Raw genomic sequence first — 22,037 nt, 5'->3', positions numbered from 1 at the left:
GTAATTGGTACGTTTACTTAATGCTTTCTCATCTTGTCACCGGGTCTGTATTTTTGCCTTCCATTTTCAGGTGGTGTTTCTCTGTCATTCAGTGGTAATAGTTATGTGAAATATCGCCTCATGGAGAATGAAAACAAAGAAGAAATGAAACTCTCTTTGCGCTTACGGACATACCATCCACATGCAGTTGTTATGTATGCTAGAGGAACAGATTACAGCATTCTAGAGGTACATGTTGCTCAAATAAAATGGGGCAAAATTTATTGAGGACTATTCGTAGGATTTGATTAATTTACTTGCAAAGTTCCAACTTGTGCTATTTTTAACAATTTTTTTATATCAGTTGACTTAAAAATGTACTGATACTGTTACTGTAATCTAAAAATGTTGCATGCCATCTTAACAAGAAAAGAAGTAAGTCAAGCATTTTTTTTCTCCATGAAAGGAACTTGTGCAGTTCAAGTTCATAAAATGAATCTTTAAATTGCATTGCTGGAGATTGCAGGTATTAGTGTTCTTTGTATGTTTGAATCAAGCTTTCTATGCCACTCCACTTTGATCAGGGAGAACAGCATTCTTTTAGTGTTGGTTGTGCTATTTAAAAAAGTATTAATTTATCGTTATGCTAATAGTTTATTGTAGCTAGTGATTTATATTTTCTATAATTATGACATAATTGCCAAACGAGAGATTGGTTATGATCTTAATCTGTGGAATTATTTAGATTTGTGACAGTCACTACAAATCTTATCATCTGAATCCATTGTTGTTTTCTCTTTCAATATTTTTTTGAAACAAGAAAAAACTTATTTTGACATGATGTTCCCAAATACTGTTTTGCAGATTAACAATGGAAGACTGCAGTACAAATTTGACTGTGGCAGTGGTCCAGGCACTGTTTCTGTACAGAGTATTCAAATCAATGATGGCGAATGGCATTCTGTTTCACTGGCAGTTGATGGCAATTATGCAAGACTGGTTTTAGACAGGGTCCATACAGCTGCTGGCACAGCTCCAGGCACCCTGAGGACACTAAACTTGGACAATTTCTTGTATTTTGGGGGCCATATCCGACAGCCGCACACAAAACATGGTAGAAACCCGCAGATTAGTAACGGCTTCAGAGGATGCCTGGAGTCCATTATGCTAAATGGACAAGAGCTACCTTTGAACAGTAAACAAAGGGTCCACGCAGTCATGGAGGAATCGGTGGAAATGGCTCCTGGATGTTCATTAGTTCTAGCAGAAGGCTGCTTGAGCAGTCCGTGCCTAAACAGTGGCACGTGCTCTCCACTACCCAATGGAGGTGAGTCAATCGCTTACAAAAACATTAGCGATGAGAAGTCCGATGAGGAATGTTTTAAATCTGGTATTTGACACCTTTATCAAAGAGTCATTACAGCACCGAAGGTCGTCATTTGGCCAGTTGAGTCCTTAACTTATTGCTCTTTTTAGTGCATATCTATGTCTTAGGGAAAATTATGCCATCTCCATTTATACTAGTCCATCAAACTATCAAATCTCACTTCAGCCCTGTGATTAACTTGCTCTTCTTTTGAAGGAATTTGTATTTGATTATCACTCGGAGTCTGATTCAAATAATCCATTTTGTAAGATGGAAAATATTCCTCTAGTTCTGCTGGTTAATTATAGTTTTAAACCTGTCTCCTCCAATTAAAGTCAAGAAGGTGTCATTTGCATTTTCTATGCCCCTCAATATGGTTTTATGTTCACTGTATGTTTGGTTCTTTGGATTTATGAACGTTTCAGTTGGCTGACGTTTTTCAATCTTCGAAGTATTGACATAGAGCAAAGTGTCTTACACTGTGAGGCTGGTTTCACGCAAAGATTGTTGACTATTAATTCTTTTTAAGAACTGGCAGATTGTACCAGTTATCTCCTTAACAGTTAAAATTATTTTGTCAGGCATGAAGTCTTCCACCATCAGAATGCATAAAAAGTTCTGAAACATTGGCTTTAGATCTGATTTTAAATTGCAGGTTTTATGACATTTGAATTAAGTAGTCACAGAGCAGAAATCCATTTTGTCATTGGTAAATCAATTTTAAATTTTCGCACCAAATAAAACATGCCAAATTTCAGATTTGCACATCAAATAAAACTTGGAGTTCTGTAAATGTTAATGCTCTCACTAAAACTATAGTGTAGCATGTTACAAAAAGGAGGCAAGGAACTCTAACTCATCCCCTCACTTATTAAATATAGCAATGCTTCAGAATTCTGGATGTCACTGCACTCCCCATCAGGATGGTGATGGTCCAGTGTTATCATCACTGGACTGTTAATCCAGAGTCGCAGGAATGACAGATGGTAGAATTTGAATTCAATTTTTAAAAAAAATCTGGAGCTGAGAGTCTAATGATGACCATGAATCCATTGTCAGTTGTCAGAAAAACGCATCTGGTTCACTAATGCTCCTTGGGGAAGGAAACTGCCATCCCTTACCTGGTCTGGCCTACATGTGAATCCAGACCCACAGCAATGTGGCTGACTCTCAACTGCCCTCTGGGCAATAAATGCTGGCCTAGCCAGCGATGCCCTCAACCCGTGAATGAATGAAAAAGAAAACAAATCTGCAAAAAATCAACATCTTGACCTACTGCTTCACAGAATTGTTACAGTGCAGGAGGCCATACACCCCAACATGTCTGCACTGGCTCCCTGGGCACTTTAATTAATGAATCCCTCGATTGAACCTGTCTTTACCATATTTCCAAGCAGTGAACTCCATATCTCAACTACATGCTGTGTACAAAAAATAAATTCTCATTTTGTGTTTGCTTCTTCTGCAAAACCACTTTAAAACTGAGCCATCTGATTCTTAAACTGATTGAGTGGGAACACACTTTCACTATCCACTGTGTCCAGATGCTTCATGATTGTTGAAAAGGTCTTGTCAGATCTCCTCTTGGCCTTCCATCTTCCAGGAAAAACAGTCCCACTTTCTTGAATCTATTCTCATTAATGAAATGTGCCATCTCTCAGACAAAATGTCTTTTTGCCATATCTCCAATCATATCCCTCTACAGCGTGGTACTTAGAACCAGTACTCTGCACAGTAGCCTGGTTAAAGTCTAATGAGTGTCCAAATTAAGTTCAGCATAACCTCCCTACTGTTGTGTTCTATGCTCAATTAATGAAGCCTAGAATGCTGTATGCTTTATTAACAGCTCTCCCTATTTGTTGTAACTTTTAATGATTTATGTACATATACGCCCAGGCCTGTGTGCTCCTGAACATTTTCAGAATAGTGCATTTTAGTTTATGCTGACCCTCCATATTCTTTGTAATAAAATTCATTACCTGACATTTCTTCACATTGAACTTAATCTGCCACTGATCCATCCACTTCTCCAATATATCAATGTCCTTTTGACATTCTACACTCTCCACTTCTCAGTTTACAATTCTCACTAGTTTTGTATTGCCGGTAAACTTTGAAATTTTCTTAAGACGCCAAGACTTAGGTCAATGGCCTAATGGTATCATCAGTAGACTATTAATCAGAGACCCAGGTAATTTTCAGGGGAGTTGGATTTTGGTGGTGGTGGAATTTGAATTAAACAAAAATCTGGAATTAAGAGTTTAAGGGTGACCATGAGATCATTGTCAGTTATTGGGAAATCAAATCAGGTTCACTGATGTCCTCTAGGGAAGGAAATCCGCCGTCCTTATCAGGTCTGGCCTATGTTTGACTCCAGACCCACAGCAGTGTGATTGACCCCTAACAATTAGAGCAGGCAATAAATGCTTGCCTAGCCAGTGATTCCCATGCTCCATGAATTAATTTTTTTAAAATGTCAATAAAAGCAAGGATCCCAATATTGCCTCTGGGCACCTCCCCTACTATTTTTTTTCCAGCTCAGAAAGTACCCATTAACTATTACTGTCTGTCTCCCATCCCTGAGCCAATTTAGGGTCCATGTTGCTGCTGTCCATTTTATTCCATGACTTAAATTTCCCTCTCAAGTTTGTTATGTGGCACTGTATCACCACATCAACAGCCTTCACCTCATCAAATCACTGTTAGTTCTGAAAAAGTATAAGTTAGACACTCTTCTCTCTGAACAAATCCGTGCTGACTCTTCCAAATCAATCCAGATTTTTCCATATGACTATTAGTCTGTCCCAAATTTTTTCTTGAAATTTCCTCACTGAAGTTAAGTTGACTGCTCTGTAATTGCTGGGCTGATCTTTACTTTGTTTGAACAAGAGTGCAATTTTTGCAATTCTCCAATCCTCTAACGCCTCCCCTGAATCACAGGAAGATTAGAAGTTTATTGTGGGTGCCTCTGCAATTTCGACACTCGTTTTGTTCAATATTGTTGAATGCATCTTACCCAGTCCCAGAGTACCTTATCAACTTTAAGTACTGACGGTTAAACGAAGACCATCTCCTTATTGACTTTGAACCCTTCTAGTGACTTGATTCCTCCTTTATCAACATGGCCTGGGTACTGTCTGCTTCATAGGTAAAGACTGATGCATTGTATTAATTTAACACTTCAGTCATGCCTTTTGCTAAGTGTGAATCGCGTTTTGGGTCCTTAATTGGCCCTCCTCCTCCTCCTTTTACCCTTTCCTTATTTCTGACATGCTTACAGAAGGTTGTACTTTGAGCACTACATCCAGAACTTTAAGGTACACTAATTAATTTGATTACATGCATTTTGCCACTTTCTATCAATCTCATTTTTATTTGGCAAAACATTAAAAGACCTAATTTTACCTAAGGTGATAAATTACTTAAAAATTCGTGTGAGTCATTGACTCCTTTGGCCAGAGGTTTTGGTGGTAGGGGAATTGACAGCTATTTCAAAATGATTGCTGATTTAAAGAAGTGAGCACCATGCTGCTGAAATTGTGCTTTCTTCAGTGCATGTTTATTCTACATACTGTGTTTCTTGTTTTGCGATTTCACTATTGATTTGTTTTTAATTCCTTAATTGTCTTTAGTCACTCAACTTTACATGAGTTTCTATTTTTGCAGGTTACTTTTGTAAATGTACTTCTCTATTTGATGGTATTCATTGCGAGATTGCCGTCAGCCCTTGTGCCTCTAATCCGTGTCTGTATGGTGGTTCTTGCATTCCAGTGAATGATGATTATATCTGTCAATGTAGAGGACAGTATAAAGGACAAAGGTTAGTTTTTTTGTCACATGTTGGACAGAAATTTAATTAACTTCTAAATTAGATGAAGTATTATCTGAAACATTATAAAATGGTCTATCTTTCCTGAATTTGCTGAAGTGCATTAAGTTTGAAATATATTACTGAGATTGAAAGCATGTTTTTCACATTTTAAACTGTTGTGTCTGTATTTATTACTTTGAAGATGGTGCACGATAGCCGAATTTTAGGAGTTGTTTGATTACAGTGAAGCATTCATGTATTTAGGGCTGGATTTTACAGCCTTCTGTATTTGAAAGCAGTTGGGGAGCTCATAAAATAATAGTTGGCCTTTCCAGTACTTTCCTGTCCATTCTGTGGCCTCTTGAGAGCAACTTGAAGTCTAGTTCCACCTCTGCCTCTATTTTAAATGCAGAAGGGAATTTTGGAGGCAAAATGTGTGTTTGGACCAGTTGTCTTGACTGCAAGGCCTCCTGTCAGGCGGGGAAGTGTGGGCTGCTCTTTCCCACTGGAGGAAATTCTCCCCACTCTGTCCCAGCCCTCTTTGACTCAACCCAGCCACCTTTGTTAAATTCATGCTTCATTTAGAGTGTTGCCGCAAGGAATGTGCAGAGGTCAGTCTCATTGTTATTGATTGAACTGTGACCTGCTCAAGTAGTTTTTGTTCACGGAGAATAAATTTCAAATTTGGTGGAGGCACAATTTTCAATGCAAAGGAGATCAGGCAGATGCATAATCGGCAGCTAATCATCCGCCATTTTTATTCCCCACCAAAGTTGCATTTTACCTTCCTGATTTTCTCTTCGGTTTCAATCTGGCCACAAAAACTTAAAATTGATCAGTTGCTGCATTGAAATACTTCCTATGGAATAAAGTAATTTAGTGATTTAATCTGTATTGATTTTAGGTGTCAGTTGGGTCCATACTGCAAAGATAATCCTTGTAAAAATAATGGGAGATGCATCGATAGCCTTGATGGGCCTGTCTGTGAGTGTGAGCAAGGTTACCGAGGAGAAAGGTATGTGTTTTGTATAACTGCAGTTTTAGATTTTTTTTTCAGTATTTTTCTTTTAAAGGAATTCACGTTTTCCTTTTACCTTGTTATTGTTCTAGATGCTTGGCTGATATTGATGAATGTCATGAAAGTCCATGTCTTAATGAAGGAAAGTGTGAAAACACTTATGGATCCTTCGTTTGCAACTGTACCCATGGCTTTGGTGGAAAACTTTGTGACGATACTGTTGTTAACAAGTATGTATCAACGCCTTGGAACATTGGGCTAGAAGAAGTCATTGGAATCATAGTCTTTGTTGCTTCCATATTCATCCTGGTTTTAGTTTTTGTTGTCTTCCGTAAGAAGATTTGTAAAAAGAAGCAACGTAAGGATACCGGTGAAAAACGTATTGGAGCTGCAACTTTCTTGCAAAAGAATTACTTTGACTCTAAAATTAACAAAACCATCTATTCAGATATTCCACCTCAGGTGCCTGTTCGCCCAATCTCTTACACGCCTAGTATTCCAAGTGACTCTAGAAATAATCTCGATCGAAATTCTTTTGAGGGATCTGCTATACCAGAACATCCAGAATTCAGCACGTTTAATCCTGACTCTACGCATGGCCACCGGAAAACAGTGGCTGTGTGCAGCGTTGCTCCAAACCTACCTCCTCCTCCTCCATCCAACTCTCCTTCAGACTGTGATTCCATACAAAAACCTAGTTGGGACTATGATTACGATGGTAAGTATTTTAATGTTGTCATTATGGTTCATTCTTTATAAATTGGCCATTTCTTTCCTTTTCACTTTGCCTTTGAACAATTGCCGCACTATTCCAGACAACACATGCTGTGGAAAGAGAAATAGTTAACAATTCTGAGGAATCATATCAGACTGGAACCGTTAACTCTATTTCCCTCTCCATACGTGCTGTCAGACCTGCTGAGTTTCTCCAGCATTTCCTGTCCTTTTTTATTTTGCAGATTTCTAGTATCCGCAGTATTTCAAATAGGTGAACTGCTACCATCCCTTTCTGTTCAGTTTTGTAATAATGCATTTATATTCCAAGTTCTGGGTTGATGACACCTGTTTTAGGCAGTAAACAAGGAGTACAAACTGAGTGATACTATCAGCAGTCAAGATTGTGCAGCATCCATATGAAATTATTTCAGTCAGCATGTGGACAACATAACAATGTTAAGTAGAGTTGGCTTTTCTTCATCGATTGAGATGGCGATATTTGTTATGACAGAATGCACCCACACAGGACTGAGAAATGATTTTAATGGGTTTTTCCCACACTTCAGAGAATGGGAGGTGGTGCTACCTAGATTTGTGCTGGAAGCAGTTGCCACACTGCAACATGTGTGGCCAGCTGCAAGGTTTTCTTCACTGGCAGTGGTGATACCTATCCCCAAAGAATTGACACAAGTGCAAACGTATTCCTCACCCATATTTATTACCCATTCCTAATTGCCCTTGAGAAGGTGGTGGTGAGCTGCTGCTTTGAGTTGCTGCAACTGTAAAGGGTAGAGTTCCAGGATTTTGACCCAATGAATAGAGGAACTGCAATATATTTCCAAGTCAAGAGTACCTTGGGGAGGAACCTGCAGGTGGTGATATTTCAATGTTTCTGATGCCTTGTCCTTCTCAGTGGTAGGAGTTGTGGGTTTGGAATGTGCTGTCTATGGTACACACTACTGCTTCTGCTTCCCAGTGGTGCAGGGAGTAAATGTTTAAGTGTATGATGGAGGCATTTACCCAGGCAAGTAGGGAGCATTTGATCATACTCCTGATTTATGCCTTGTAGGTGATGGAAAACTCAGGAAAGTCAGGAGTGAGACTTTTGCTGGGAGGGTTGCCATTGGCCAGAAACTGAACTGGACCTGCCTACTGTAACCACAAGAGGCTAGGAATTCTGTGACAAATAACACTCCTCCTGTTTCCCAAAAGCCTGCCCACCAGCTACAACACACAAGACAGGAGTGTCTGGTTGAGTGCAGGTCCAGTAACAGTTTGGAAGCTGGACACCATCGAGGAGAAAGCAGCCCCCTTGATAGGTACCACGTCTTCCTGCTGCAACTTCTACTTTCTCTTCACTATGTATGCAGTATGCACTACGTATCGAGTAGCACTGCAGCAACTCACTAAGGCTGCTTACCTTCCAAGTCTGCAATCTCTGCCATTTGGAAGAATAAGGACAACAGATAGGGAGCTCAACCACCTGCAAGTTCCCCTCCAGAGCCACACAGCATTCTTTCTTGGAATAGAGAAGGGTCCTGACCTGAAACATCAGCTTTCCTGCTCCTCTGATGCTGCCTGGCCTGCTGTGTTCCTCCCGCTCCACACTGTGTTACCTCTGACTCCAGCATCGGCAGTTCTTTTACAATTCTTACTTGGAACTTTTGTTTTCTGGCTGTGGGAATTGCTGTCTGGACCAGCATTTATCGCCCATCCCTAATCGTCCCGGGCGCACAAACAGAAATTGCTGGAAAAGCTCAGCAGGTCTGGCAGCAAATGTGGAGAGAAATCAGAGTTAACACTTTGGTTCCAATGATCCTTCCTCAAGCTTCCTTTCTCTCTACAGATGCTGTTGGACCTGCTGCGTTTTTTCCAGCAATTTCTGTTTTCATTTCTGATTTCCACTATCCACAGGTCTTTACCTAATTGTCCTGGATTTGGTTGTGTTTATTCTTTCAATGTCACTGGGTCAAAATCCTGGAAATATCTTCCTAACAGCATTGTGGGCCTCTCCATACACCAAGCACTATAGCAGTTCAAGAAGATAGCACACTACCTCCTTCTCCAGAGCAATTACTAATGAGCAACAGATGCTTGTTCAGCTTGCAAATCCCCCATCCCATAAACATATTAAAATTAAAACTTCCTACTTATCTATCTGCTCTTTCCCTTACATTGTGAACATTTATTTAATAATATTGGTTGCGAATTGTATGGTACATTATGATCTAACTCCTATTTAACTGTTCGATTGATAACTATATCAGCAGCTCAAAAAGCCCAGTTATTTTAGAATATTTTACAAGTAGCTTTATGATATACACCCATTAAATATTGTTTTTGCTAATCGAGCAGCCGTTGAATTAGGAAACATTAAGTAGCCATTAGCAGTTTAAAAACCTGACAAAGGTGATTTTACTTCTGTGGTAGCACTTGTGTGCAAAATACTTAAAACCTTAACATGCTACTTGATATGCAAATAAAACATGGTTTTGACTCCTTCAAACTCTCTTGCCTCCAAAAGTGCACGCTATAAATCCATTTCTTATACAAGCTTTGTACATTGCAGCTGCTAAAAGCACAAGTGTTTTTTTTGGATTTTCAGACATTTAAAAAAAAAATTCACGTTGATTTTGTCTACTTAATAGCTAAAATGGTGGATCTCGATCCTTGTCTATCAAAGAAGCCTGTTGAGGACAGTGCTTGTCATCCTTTTAACACACGAGGAAGCATCTCGGAAGTACAATCCCTTAGCTCTTTCCAGTCTGAATCATGTGATGACAATGGTAAGAATTTCAGGCATCAAAATCTATATTGTCATATACTGTTAGCAGTTTGCCTTTTTTAGAGGACACTAAAGTTTTTGGAATCCAATGGGTTTTTTTTTGTCAGTTCTCTACAACAGTCATCTGAAGATGGTTATACATTTTCCTGCAATTAATGCCTGAAGTTTCGCTGCCTGTTCATATTATTACTAACAAAAAGCCTACTAAAAATCTTGAGTATTGCATATTGAATATACATCGTACTAATGAAGTGACTTCCAGCTTTGACTTAATTTTTGGATTTCAATACATTTTGTTAAAATGTTTAAGTGGCTATAGGAAAATTTCATTTTTCTGAGGCTTTTACCTCCCATTTAGGTCAGGTCTCAGTAGAACAGAATTTAATGAGTATTCTGTTTTAAGTTTGCAAAAATAGAGGAAGTTTGAGAGAAGTGGGATTCTCTGATATCGATAGTTTCATTGTTAACTATTGATTTCCAATTAAAGTAGTAGTTTTTAAAAAAAATTGTAGTTACCTGATTTAATATTACATGGCTCGTAAGAGTCACTAATTCTTGATTGCTAATATTAGCAAACTTAGTTAAATAACTATAATGATGCAAGACCTTGAAGTTCTTGTAGCACAGTGACAGTGTCCCCACCTGCCTTAGAGGTATATTGTAACATATCCAAATAAATTTATTCAAAATAAAATTTAAAAAAAAATTCCATGTAATGAGACTATGACACTGTCCTGAATATTCCCTCATGTCACTAATACAAATGGTAGACAATATTAACAAAGTTGTTGAGATCCATCAATGGAGTTGTCTGCCATTTTACATGAGGTCAACCTTGGGTTGTTGTGTTTTATTGGCATAAAGGCTCCAACTAAGACGGCAGTTAATGATGCAAAGAAGCGCATTGAAGAGGGAAAGTGGAACTCCCAAAATTTAGCTCTAAAACGTATCAGTGGCCTGTAAAGGTCACTACCTTTTTAGGTGAAGCTACAGTATCTAATACTAATTGTTAAATTCACATCAGATGTAATGTATAATTTGGAGAATATTGTTTTAAGTACTTGATATGAATATACCTTAAGACAGCATGTTAGTTTTGAAATATCAGAATTGTGATTTCATAAGGCGCATATACAAAATTCTGAGTTCAGATTGGTACAAACACAAAAGAAGGCCATTTGCCTTATGCCTATGCCAAAGAACATTTATTTGTAAGTTGCAGGCTGGCTTCAAGAATATAAACTGATTCATCTGCATGGCAATGATCAAAATCAAGAATGTGCGTTTGTCAAAACTTATGGCTTGGAAATTGGCTTCTGCAATAGTGATTTTGCAGCTCATTTTAAATGCCATCTAATTTTCTTTTAAGTGAACTGTCATCTTGTAATGCTGCGTTTTAAATGGATTGTAATGCACAAAGATGGTTTGATTTTGAGTATTCTTACCTTCTGGCATGATTTCTTCAGAAGATCTCATGACGTCCTTCCAAGTGAAGACGTTTATCACTGTATTCTGCTTGACATCAATGTTAGAGGCTCAGAAATAAACTCGAAGATGTTTTTCATACCAACATGTCCAAGGCTGGCTGGAAATTGGACCTGGGGCCACCCTGACATGTTATACATGCATTATGGTGGCTGTTACGTTTTCACAGGGAGCTTGCACTTTGCAGATGCTGCATATTTTTGACAGCATCCAGCTAAAGATAAGTCCTTGGTGGGGAAAGGGTTGCACTCCAAATAAAAACTATAGTTGTGTTGGTGCTACTGCTTGGATCCATTGCAACTTCTGTTTTTTAAAACCAAAGCTGCTCCTTAATGACCACAAGGATCACTAAAGAAGCTGAGCATTCTTTTGCATTCATCACAGTTTAATTGTGTAGAGTTCCCCTTCAGAGGTAAAATTCCAATCTGATGCTGTTTTATACTCAGGCTTGCCAAAAGTTGCTCTGGTGCTGATGCACTTGCACATGTGGATTGGGGAGCAAAAGTTGCTTGGAGAAACATATACTTCAGATTTCCTTCTGTCCATAGTCCCTTGTGGTTGTACATTTGCTGCAAGCATGAACGTGGATGCAAGGCAAGAGTAGTAACAAACTGGGCACAACTATGATAACCTCCCACAGGTGGATGGCCTGTCAGCAGCCCCTGTTAAATTGCACATGAATTAGAGCCACTTGAACAAAGTACATGAGGCTGAATACTGCTCGGAGATATTTCCCTTAAATGTTTTCAACTATTGAATCCACAAGAGAGTTGGCCTTTCATGTTTGAGGATAGTGTGTTCATTGTGGGTGACTGAATCCCTGGTGTTTTGCAGGAAAATCTTTGAGACCCTATGGATCTCATAAATGAGGCCAGAGATGTGTTTAATGACTCCATGGTGAGGCAGGTGACAAAAGGCTGGCTGGTTGATATCCTGAATGTTATCTCAAAGGACTTTGCTGCTTGGAAAAGTCTCTCTGGGGAAACTGTCCAATTGATGCTAAATTAGACACAACTTTTTGCTTAAACGTGTAAATTAGGAGTGGAACTGAAATTGTCCAAAATTAGTTAACATGGGAATCTTGCAAAGCATTTCTGTTGCACCATTAACACAAGATATAAGTTATCTCTGAGGAAGCAGTGGCCAACGAGTAGTTCTGACCATATTATAATACCTCGATTGCATTCTCTCAATTCTCCCTAGGGGATCACAATAATTTTTAAGTCTCAAAATGGAGTTATAGAAAGAAAATTTTGGAAGCACTGGCTTGAGTCATGATAGACAATATGGAATTCATGGAAGACAGGAGTCGGGACGATGGCTTTTCGTTGAGCTATATAGTAAAGATGGGGCAGGACAAGGCACTGACCAGGAAAATATTAGAATGTTTGGAATGTTAGGAAATCTTGAATGATTACATGCAATGCGTCAAAACCCTCCGATGTAGGTGCTTCTGAGTTCAAGTGTTAACCAATTCTTAGATTCTTAAGCAATCTCATCTGGCAATGACCCTACAACATTCAATCCAACCTAGACACTGACTGTTCCAGGACCTGTCTTCTCAATCCTATACTTTGCAAAATGATGATTTGTGCAATCTGAAGCTGGGACTTCCAGTTTATCATCTCTGAGCCAGTGTTTCTTGAGCCGCAGGCACTTAGTGCAGATGTGGTTGCTATAAATCACAGTGGTATCCACCAGCTCCCACATAGTACAGCTGCAATACATTGCTTGCCTTGCCATATTAAGCGTAAGTAGTTTAACTAATATTTCAGGTTTTGAAATATCACTTAAGGAATTACTTGTAGCTATTTTACCCAGTTTAACATAACTAATATTGAATGTAATACTGTAATTAAATATCCTTAGTGCTAGTTTAAGCTACTACCCAATTTAAAGAAAAAAAAGTAGAACTCACAAAACAGCTAACTGCATGTAAATTAATGGCTCTGGCCTTCTGCTGTCAGGTCTTTGTGTCATGCTTCTCCTCCTCAGACAATTCCTGGTTCTGTAAAAGACTTGAACAACATCTCTTCCATTACTGTGTTAAAATTCCTCACTCCAAATGTCCAAGCTCAGTACTCTGCCAGTTCATGGAGGATAGCTTGACAAAAAGATTCCTGCTTCATATTAGATGGAGTTTCAAGAAATTGAGCCAGGACCTGCAGACTAGGGAACCACTTCTCCTAAGCCATTATATAACTAATTATGCTCACTGCCTCTAAAGACCATAAGACTTGCGTGACCAGAAGTAGGCTATTCAGCCCATCAAGACGACTACATCATTCAAGAGGTTATGGCTGATGAGATAACTATCAACTCCCATTGCCTGCCTTACCCCAGAACACAATTCTCTTACTGACCAGGCATCTCTTTATCTCTGCCTTGAATATAGTTAATGACCCAGTCTTGACAGCCCTCTGTGGTAAAGAATTCCACAGATTCCAAAAGGCATTCAATAAGGTGCCACATATATGGCAATTTAATAAGATAGGAGCATATGATGTGGGGTTGTATATTAGCACGGTTAGAGGATTGCATAACTAATAGAAAACAGGGTTGGATAAAGGGGCAGTTTCATGATGGCAACCTGTGAAGTACCACAGGAATCTGTGCTGGGGCTGCAATTTATTTGTATGTACTAATGACTTGGATGACAGAAGAGAATGTACTATTGTCAAGTTTGCAAATGTCAGAAAAATAGGTGGCGAGGCAAGAGTGAGTAAGACACAATGTGTACAGAAGGATACAGATGGGTTGAGTGAGTGAGTAAGAGTTTGTTAGATGGAACATAGTGTGAGAGAATGTGGGGTCATGCACTTTGGTTGGAATAATAGAGGACTGGGGATATTATTTAAATGGTGAAAGACTGCAGAAAGCAGCAGCACAGATTTGGGAGTATTCATGCATGAATCACAGAAGCTGGCATGTTTTGGTGATCTTAATTTCAAAAGGAATGAAGTATAAAAATAGAGAAGTCATGCTAAAATTATACAAGGTATGAGTAAGACCACATCTGGAATACTGTGAACAGTTTGTCTAAGGAAAGATATACTGGCATTAGAGATGAACCAGAGAAGGTTCATTTAGTTGATTCTGAGCATTGAGGGATTTTCTGGAGGTGAGAGCTCAAATAAGTTGATCTTGTACTCATTGGAGTTTAAAAGAATGAGAGGTGACCTTATTGAAGCATATGAGATTCTTAGGAGGATTGACAAGGTAGATGCGGAGAGGATGTTTCCTTGTTTGGAAGAGTCTAGAACCAGAGTGTAATCTCAGTGTAATGGGTCAAACATTTAAGATAGAGGTGAAGGGTAATTTTTTTTCTGCCTTTGGGTAGGCAGACTCTGTCCATAGAGTACTATTGAGGCTGGACTATTAAGTATTATTAAAGCTGATATCATTCTTTAATGAGTAAGGGAATCGAGAGTTATGGTCACCAGCAGGGAAGTGGAGCTGAGGATTATCAGATCAGCCTTGATTTCATTGAATTTTGGAGCAGATGTGATGGGCCAAATGCCCTACTTCTGCTTCAGTGTTTTGTGATTTTAAAGATTGAGTACCGTCTGAGAGAGAAAATCCCTTGCTGTCTGTTTGTTCACCACAAAGATTGAAATAAACTACAAGTTAATGTCAAGCCTTACATAAATGTTTAACATTAATTAGATTTTGCAGAGAGAGATCAATCTTTAAAATACCTAGAATATCTTCACCACATTTTTGAAATCAGTATTCTGTTGTCTGTTCAGTCGAACTCCTTGGCAATGGTGGAAGATTCGAGTGTTGTAATATATGGTGTAGCAAAATTTGAATATTTTTCATGATTTTAGTTTTGTTTTGTTTTCTTTTTCAATTCGGCAATATTTTTGTTTTTGGAAACTTAATTGAGAATGCTTCCAACAAGAAATAACAAACATTCTTGTAACTTCATAGGGAAATTTCTTGAATGACTGACTGACTGTTTTTGAAATGCATTTGTGTTTCTCCATCTAATCACTTCTTTCGGTAAAGAATTTTCTGAGCTCTGACGAAGGGTCGCCAGACCCAAAACGTTAACTCTGATTTTTCTTCACAGATGCTGCCAGACCTGCTGAGCTTTTCCAGAGACTTCTGTTTTTGTTCCTGATTTACAGCATCCACAGTTCTTTCTGTTTTTAAAGAATTTTCATAGTTAGCCGCTGATTGTTTTCCTTTTATCTTTATCGAGGATTCCATTATAGCTTTTTTCACTGCTGTGTAAATTTGTGAATAACTATGAATTAATCTATAGTCTTTCAGCAGGAAACTGGAAGTACATTCCAAAGATAATAGGTGTGCAGTTTTAATTGTTCAACTTGAATTCAGTAGCATATTATGATTAACACAGTACTTTTGACTTGAGAAACATACATCTTTGTAAAGTGAGCAGTGATCACCAAGAAAGTCTGTTTCCAGTTATGTTCCTGAAAATGTCGATGTGGGGCTTTGTAGGTGAACTCCATAGGAATCTGTGTTAATTGCTCACAGATGGCATGCCTTGCAATTAAATTCTCCAGCTTGTAACAACCAAGACATTTAACCTTTGTTTAAAAAAAAAATTGTCCTGATTGGGATTATTTTTGAAAGTATGTAGTTATTCTCAGTGTCTGTGCTGCAGTTTTCTAACCTCGGTACCTTGCTCTTGGGTTTTTGCAACCACTAGAACTGTCACAGTGTTAAAGAGCATCACAACTACAAATATCTGTCCCTCTCAAATTTTCCTCAGGAAATTAGTATTTTCTGATATTTCTTTTATGGACATATTTTACTCTTAACTAAATAGGCACAGCAACTTACTTAAATTAGCTGATGTACCCACTTAAGGCAATGGGGAATGACGACTTTTTTGTGCTTGTCTCCATTCCTTGTGAATTTTCTGTGAAGCTTAAAGAAACAATTCTGAAGTATATTTCTCATTAACAAAACCGTAGCTAAAGAGTAACCAGAGAACCAATGGGGACAGCTACTGATTACTAAACGTCTCAAGCTGAAGTGAACCCATCAGATGTTTGGGCATTGCTAATTATTTCATTATGTTCTAATCATATTCTTGCTACTGCAAATAATTTTTTGGCTGTACATTTTTAAATTTGTAATCCAAACAACAGCCAAGCTAGGATAGAGATGATATGAATGTATTTTAAATTTTTGTACTAATTGTAAATTTATTTCAATCTGCTCCTTCCCAATCCTCCTGCAAGCTTCCATAGTGACTGTAATACACCTTGTCAATGCAGTTGTTGACTCGGTAGAAAAAGAAGGTATATCTTTTTTTTTACAAAGCTCAGTTATAAGTGTACTGTGGTTAATTAAACTCTTGTATGTCTTTAACATGTATGTAAATGCAGTGAGAGTGCTGTTTATCCATGTAGCAGTAGTTTGACTATCATAAAATTCTGAATCTTTTCATAACTAAATTTCCTTTTTCCAGTAAGAGCCCTTAGCGTTGATAGAACGTGACATTTTCCCAAGTCATTCTCCTAACAACAACAATGGCAGCTTGAATTTTTTTCTCCTGTATCCTATTTTCTCTCTCATTTTTTCCATGTAGAAGTAAAAGATTGTCCTCACATAATGGAACTAGTTTTATATGTGGTTTTGTAACAATGCATTTTCAGGAGCATATGGTCTGTTGCAAATTCACTAATAACTTTGGCATTTTTATTTGCTTGCCTCCTATTTGTTAGTTATCTCTCTCTTCAGGTTGTGTGCCATTCTATAAAAATAGACTACAGGTATTCTCCAGGAAAATATAATATCTAATTGCTTAGCAACCATTTAAGACATCTGGTGTTTTTTTTGAGTAGTGACTTGGAGCAGCAATAACAACAGGCACAAGTTGCCAAAGATTAGTGAGGTGTGCTAGTCTTCAGTAAAATATTCAAGTTTATAGTATACCTAAGCACATAAATTCAGTGGATCGGAAACATGTAAAATATGGATGAATCCATTATTTTGTTCCACTGTGCTTTGTACTCAACCACTTCTCCTCGTCTCCAGAATGCAATTCCGCACAGGTTCCAAATCATTTCCTAAAGTCCCAGGCCTAAAGCACCAGACCTCCCTTACTTTACTTTCTATGATATATTTTCCTGGGGTGACTTTGTAATCTGGCAGTTCCCAGTATATGCTTTCGTTGCTCAGAGGATTGCTAACAGGATTTCTCTTCCTTTCGGTATGAAAATCCCACTCTCAAATTGTTAAGGCCACCCCAGATATTACTGCAGTGTTGCCTTTTTTTAATAGACATTTGACAAAAGACTGAAGTTTCAACGCGGGGTAGGGGTCAGGAGGGAGTGAGGGGGCATGCGTGCCAAGTTGAGAAATGTTGTGATGGAGGGGCTGCTGGTGGTAGTAATCGTCACATACTCCCCATTCCCCATTCAATTCACACCACTCTCCTACTTTCACTTATAAGATCAGAATATTACTTTTGCATACATTTTACTGAGAAAGGAGCAAGGTTTTCCACTTCCTAAATGTGAAGAATGTGGGATACAATCTAATTGTACTTGTGGCGTACAACCCGTAATTTGAAAATTTCCCAGTTTTAGTGATCATTTTTACTGTGCACCCAACATCCACCACAAACCAAATTGGTGTACTGTTTGCTTCTTCCTTGCATCTTGAAAAATGGCCAAATGATGTAATCCGTTGGAGTTGCAGTCAATTCTGCATCTGACGCTAGCATTTAAATTTGCATTTTGCAGGTACATAGTGTCCCATGATGGAACACTGATGAAAGTGGAGCCCACACAAGTTGTGCCCTATGATTGTGGACAGAACAGTTTAGCCTCTTTGTTTTAACAGTGTATCCTGCCAGGAATCATCTGTGTTACCTCCAAGAATGATGTGGAAGTGCCCAGCTTTGTAATGAAGTAGAACATTGAGAACATTTTGTTTAAGCACTTAACCTTAAAACTCAGGCTTAAGTTAGGAGAATCATTACTTTGAGAGAAAATTGTACCAATGAGTACTTTTCACTGACTCTTCTATTATTAGGTCATTGTATGATATTTTCTTTGTCAAATTTATGGGTGTTTTCTACAATTTATTTACGTATCTTAGCTGTTGTTAAATGAAAGGCATTTCAGTTTGAGAATACTTTGGATTTTTTTTACTTTTCACAGCATTTTTTTTAAAATTAGATTTCTAAAGCGAGAGTCAGATTTATTTTGTCGTTGTGAACTATGAAATTTTCACAGCCATTTTCTTGGTATTATGAAAGGGTTTTAAAATATCACTTCTGGTAAACAGCACTTAACTGCTTTAAAGTGTATGTATGTAGCAAGCAGGCATTTAAATTGTTTGTTGCAAGCAATCACATGGAATGCTAGTATAGACATTTCTTTAGAATTTTGGTGCTTTAATATTTCATGTTTTCTTCTTCCCTTTCCTGCTCTTTACCATCTAAAGAAACTTTTGCGGGTCATGACCTCAAGAACCCAAGAGGTGACTTTTGTCTGCATGCCTTTATTCTCTCGTACTCACACCTGGGCCTCTTTTACTTTAATATTCACTGCACGTTGATTTGCATAGCTGCAAGAGAGTGAATTGTTAATCCATTATTCACATGTTTGGTTTAAGTCATTAATGTGTGTGGTAGAAAATCAATAAGATTTACCTTTTAAATCATACTCCAGCAGTTTCTATCCAAGCACAGTGGCCACTGCATTTGTAATATAACCAGAATAACATTGCTCGCTAATTTAAATCCGTGTACATTTGTTATGGTTATGTGCTGGCTGTGAATTGATGTCATTTTAAAACATGCAGGTAAAGATGTATTTGTCTTGTCGTTTGTAATGAGTTGTGCCATCTCAACTGTGTCCTGTTGCACTGTGGAGACTTCAATCAGCACTAACATTAATTACCAATTCTGTATAAATTATTTTTTGTGTTCTTGATTTTTGTATGATACTAAAGGCCTGGTTCAATGCCAAATGTTCTAATTTTTCTCTTTTTCTTTTCTGTGCAAAAGCATACCACTGGGACACTTCTGATTGGATGCCAAATGTTCAGCTCCCTGGTATCCAAGAGTACCCACAGTATGAGGTAGTGGAGCACCCAGCCCCTCTTTATTCTGATCCTAATGCGATTGACACAGACTACTACCCTGGAGGGTATGATATTGAAAGTGATTTCCCACCTCCGCCAGATGGTTTTCCAATTCACGAGGAACTACCGCCACTGCCCCCGGAGTACAATGAGTTTGATTCCATACAGCCACCCCGGGACATGCCCATGGCTGGAAGTCTCAATTCAGCATCAAAAAATAGACAGCATTTTAACATGAATCAGTATCTACCCCATCACCACTATTCTGCGGACCTCTCAGAACCTCAGAATGCAGTCCCTGCTGGAAGCAATTACAGGGGTACCTTCCCACCCTACTCTTTAACATACAATGATGATTTTGAACCACCCACTATGGATAACATGTCTATGTCTGTGTATACATCCACTACTGCCTCTTGCTCTGATGTTTCAGCGTGCTGTGAGATGGAAGAATCTGAAGTCATGATGAGTGACTATGAAAGTGGGGATGAAGGCCACTTTGATGTGACTATTCCACCACTGGATTCTCAACAACACACAGAAGTCTGATGATTAACAAAAATTAAAGTGCCTGGGCTTTAACGGAAATGCATCATGCTACAGCTTCTATATTTGACAAGTACTCCATGTTGTTTTGCATATTGATTTGCAAGTGTTGTTGAGCTAATTCCAGCATGGCTGCACTGGATCATGCAGCATGTTTCTACACATCAGTTACTTTTACCTGAGTTACTGGAACTGGACTTAACAAATTTCATTCACATTGGCTGTGCCATTTCAGAATGTTGTTTTGTATCAGTATCAACATGCAGAGTATTGAAGGATTTTGATATCTGACATTATAGTAACAAAACACCTTATCATTGTGGTATTCTTGGTCTGTATTTATGTAGTTCTAATACAGAGATTAATTTTTTAAAAGACTTTTCACTGTCCTGCGATTTCTTTTGTAAATTTAATGTACAGTTCTGATTTAAATAGTTTAAACTAGATTTTGTAGATATTATGTGGATTTTTTTTCAGAATTTTAGTGCTGTTTAAGTATGTTAATCACTTGCATTGACGTTGGCATACCCTGACAGTTATGTGCAAACTAGTGATTGGTGTTTTACTCTTAATTTTATTATTTCCAGTAAATTTAAACATTTCACCTTAAACATTTTACCGAATGTACCAAAATGCCAAGTTGGTATGAATGAGTCAGTTTGTTTCGCTATGTTGTTTGGGTCTGATATATAAAAATGTCTTAACAGTGAGTGATTGCATTTCTAATTGTAAATTGTGTGGATTCATTTCCGTGAAAGGGGACCTTCTGAATTTTTAGAACCAAAACTTTGCAAAACCTGACAATGATGTTCTCAAGCTCTCTATGTGGTGCAATGGTCCTAAGGTTTTTTTTAAATGAAACTTCCATTAGCAAACACTCTCTCTTACTTTGCATTGGTAATAAACTGTGGAAAATTAATTCCCTCTTACTGTGTCTTTGTGAATTGAGATACTTGAACATCACTAGAAACTAATTCAGAAATACATTAGACAAACTGCTTTGCTCAAATACTTTGTGGATATTGTGTCCTTGAATTTCAGTGTGCATTTCCCAGTCTTTTGCTGTAGCTTTGGTGAAAGATCAAGACAAGTTATGTTGAAATTCAGGACCTTTTACGTATATTATTTTCTCTTAACACTTTACATGTCTGCATTTATTCTGGAAAACTTTATTGATCCACTTATAGTGGAAAAATTGTACGTCACTTTCACAATGAAAAAGAAAACCTTATATTTTACTGTTATAATTTATTCAGGAACTTTTTATAATTACTTAAATACTCTAGCAAAAAGTCTTCTATATTTTTATCCAATTCAAATTATTAATGTTCAAAACAAATGAAAATAATTAACAAGCACTGCTAATTATGCTTGTCAAATTTCTTGTCTTAAAATTCATTTTTTAAAGATTTGCTTTAAATTTCAAAGTTCAGGCATGTCCCAAAAACCTTGACTTTAACTGGATATTGTTACCCCATAACAGTTTGAGAGTGTTTGATTATATATTTGCATTTGAGAAAAGCTCTTTGAAAGATTTCTAAATTTCTGGACTCAACGTTAACTCTGCTTTTCTCTCCAAAGCTGCTGCCAGACCTGCTGAGTTTCTTCAGCAATTTTTGTTTTTGTTTCAGATTTCCAGCATCCACAGCTCATTGTTTTATTTTACTATAGGTTGGGAGGTTTGACAAGTTTATTTCTTAAACTGAAGATTAAGTTCTCAAAACTTCTGTTTTAGGCAAATATTACTAATTAACAAATGCAGATTTCTTTTATGGACTGTTCAACAACTGTGCTAATAGGCTTTTGTTAATAGAAAATTAAGTTTACTAACAATTTTTTTGGTCACTTTCCTATTACTTTCGTCTGTTCAGTTCAAAAAATTGATGACTTTTTTGTGACTGGAGACTTTTTGTAAATTATCTTTTCACACTGATTTTTATTTTAATGATTATTTATGTTAAAGATTGTATGTAGTAGCAAATTGAGGAAAGCACATCATTTTGTACTTCTGTGCTGTATTTGCAAACTCGTAGTACAAATGGAAAACATCTGCAATAGCAAGTCATTATATTTTCATCCGTTAACTTAGTGTTCAAATTTTATCTGTTTTTAAGGCATGCTTTAAAAAAACAAGGAACTCCAGAGCCTGGAGTTGCAAAGTTTACAAAATGGACTGCACAATGATTGATGATTGAACCCAAATGGGTCTGAATGGGAGGACGAAACCGCAGTCCAAATGGGAACAGCAGCGTTT

General features: G+C 37.8%; 1 protein-coding gene across 8 annotated transcripts in view; it reads left to right on the top strand.

Moving 5' to 3' along the window:
- Positions 1–20,702, top strand: part of fat1a (FAT atypical cadherin 1a) — a 182,126-nt gene extending 161,424 nt beyond the window's left edge. For 6 of the 8 annotated variants that reach the window (XM_048603528.1, XM_048603549.1, XM_048603536.1 and 3 more), the window contains exons 21-29: positions 71–228; positions 844–1,306; positions 5,012–5,165; positions 6,061–6,171; positions 6,267–6,892; positions 9,540–9,677; positions 16,381–16,440; positions 18,596–18,631; positions 19,161–20,702. In XM_048603528.1, the coding sequence (XP_048459485.1) occupies positions 71–228; positions 844–1,306; positions 5,012–5,165; positions 6,061–6,171; positions 6,267–6,892; positions 9,540–9,677; positions 16,381–16,440; positions 18,596–18,631; positions 19,161–19,786 (2,372 nt within the window). In that variant the 3' untranslated portion in view covers positions 19,787–20,702. The remainder of the gene's footprint in view (positions 1–70; positions 229–843; positions 1,307–5,011; positions 5,166–6,060; positions 6,172–6,266; positions 6,893–9,539; positions 9,678–16,380; positions 16,441–18,595; positions 18,632–19,160) is intronic. The other 2 variants (XM_048603556.1, XM_048603565.1) reach the window with 2 other exon arrangements.
- The last annotated feature ends 1,335 nt before the right edge of the window (positions 20,703–22,037 follow it).

Source organism: Rhincodon typus, chromosome 1 (assembly GCF_021869965.1).
Source record: "Rhincodon typus isolate 14 chromosome 1, sRhiTyp1.1, whole genome shotgun sequence".
Lineage (NCBI taxonomy): Eukaryota > Metazoa > Chordata > Chondrichthyes > Orectolobiformes > Rhincodontidae > Rhincodon > Rhincodon typus.
This window is presented reverse-complemented; position numbering and strand designations above follow the sequence as displayed.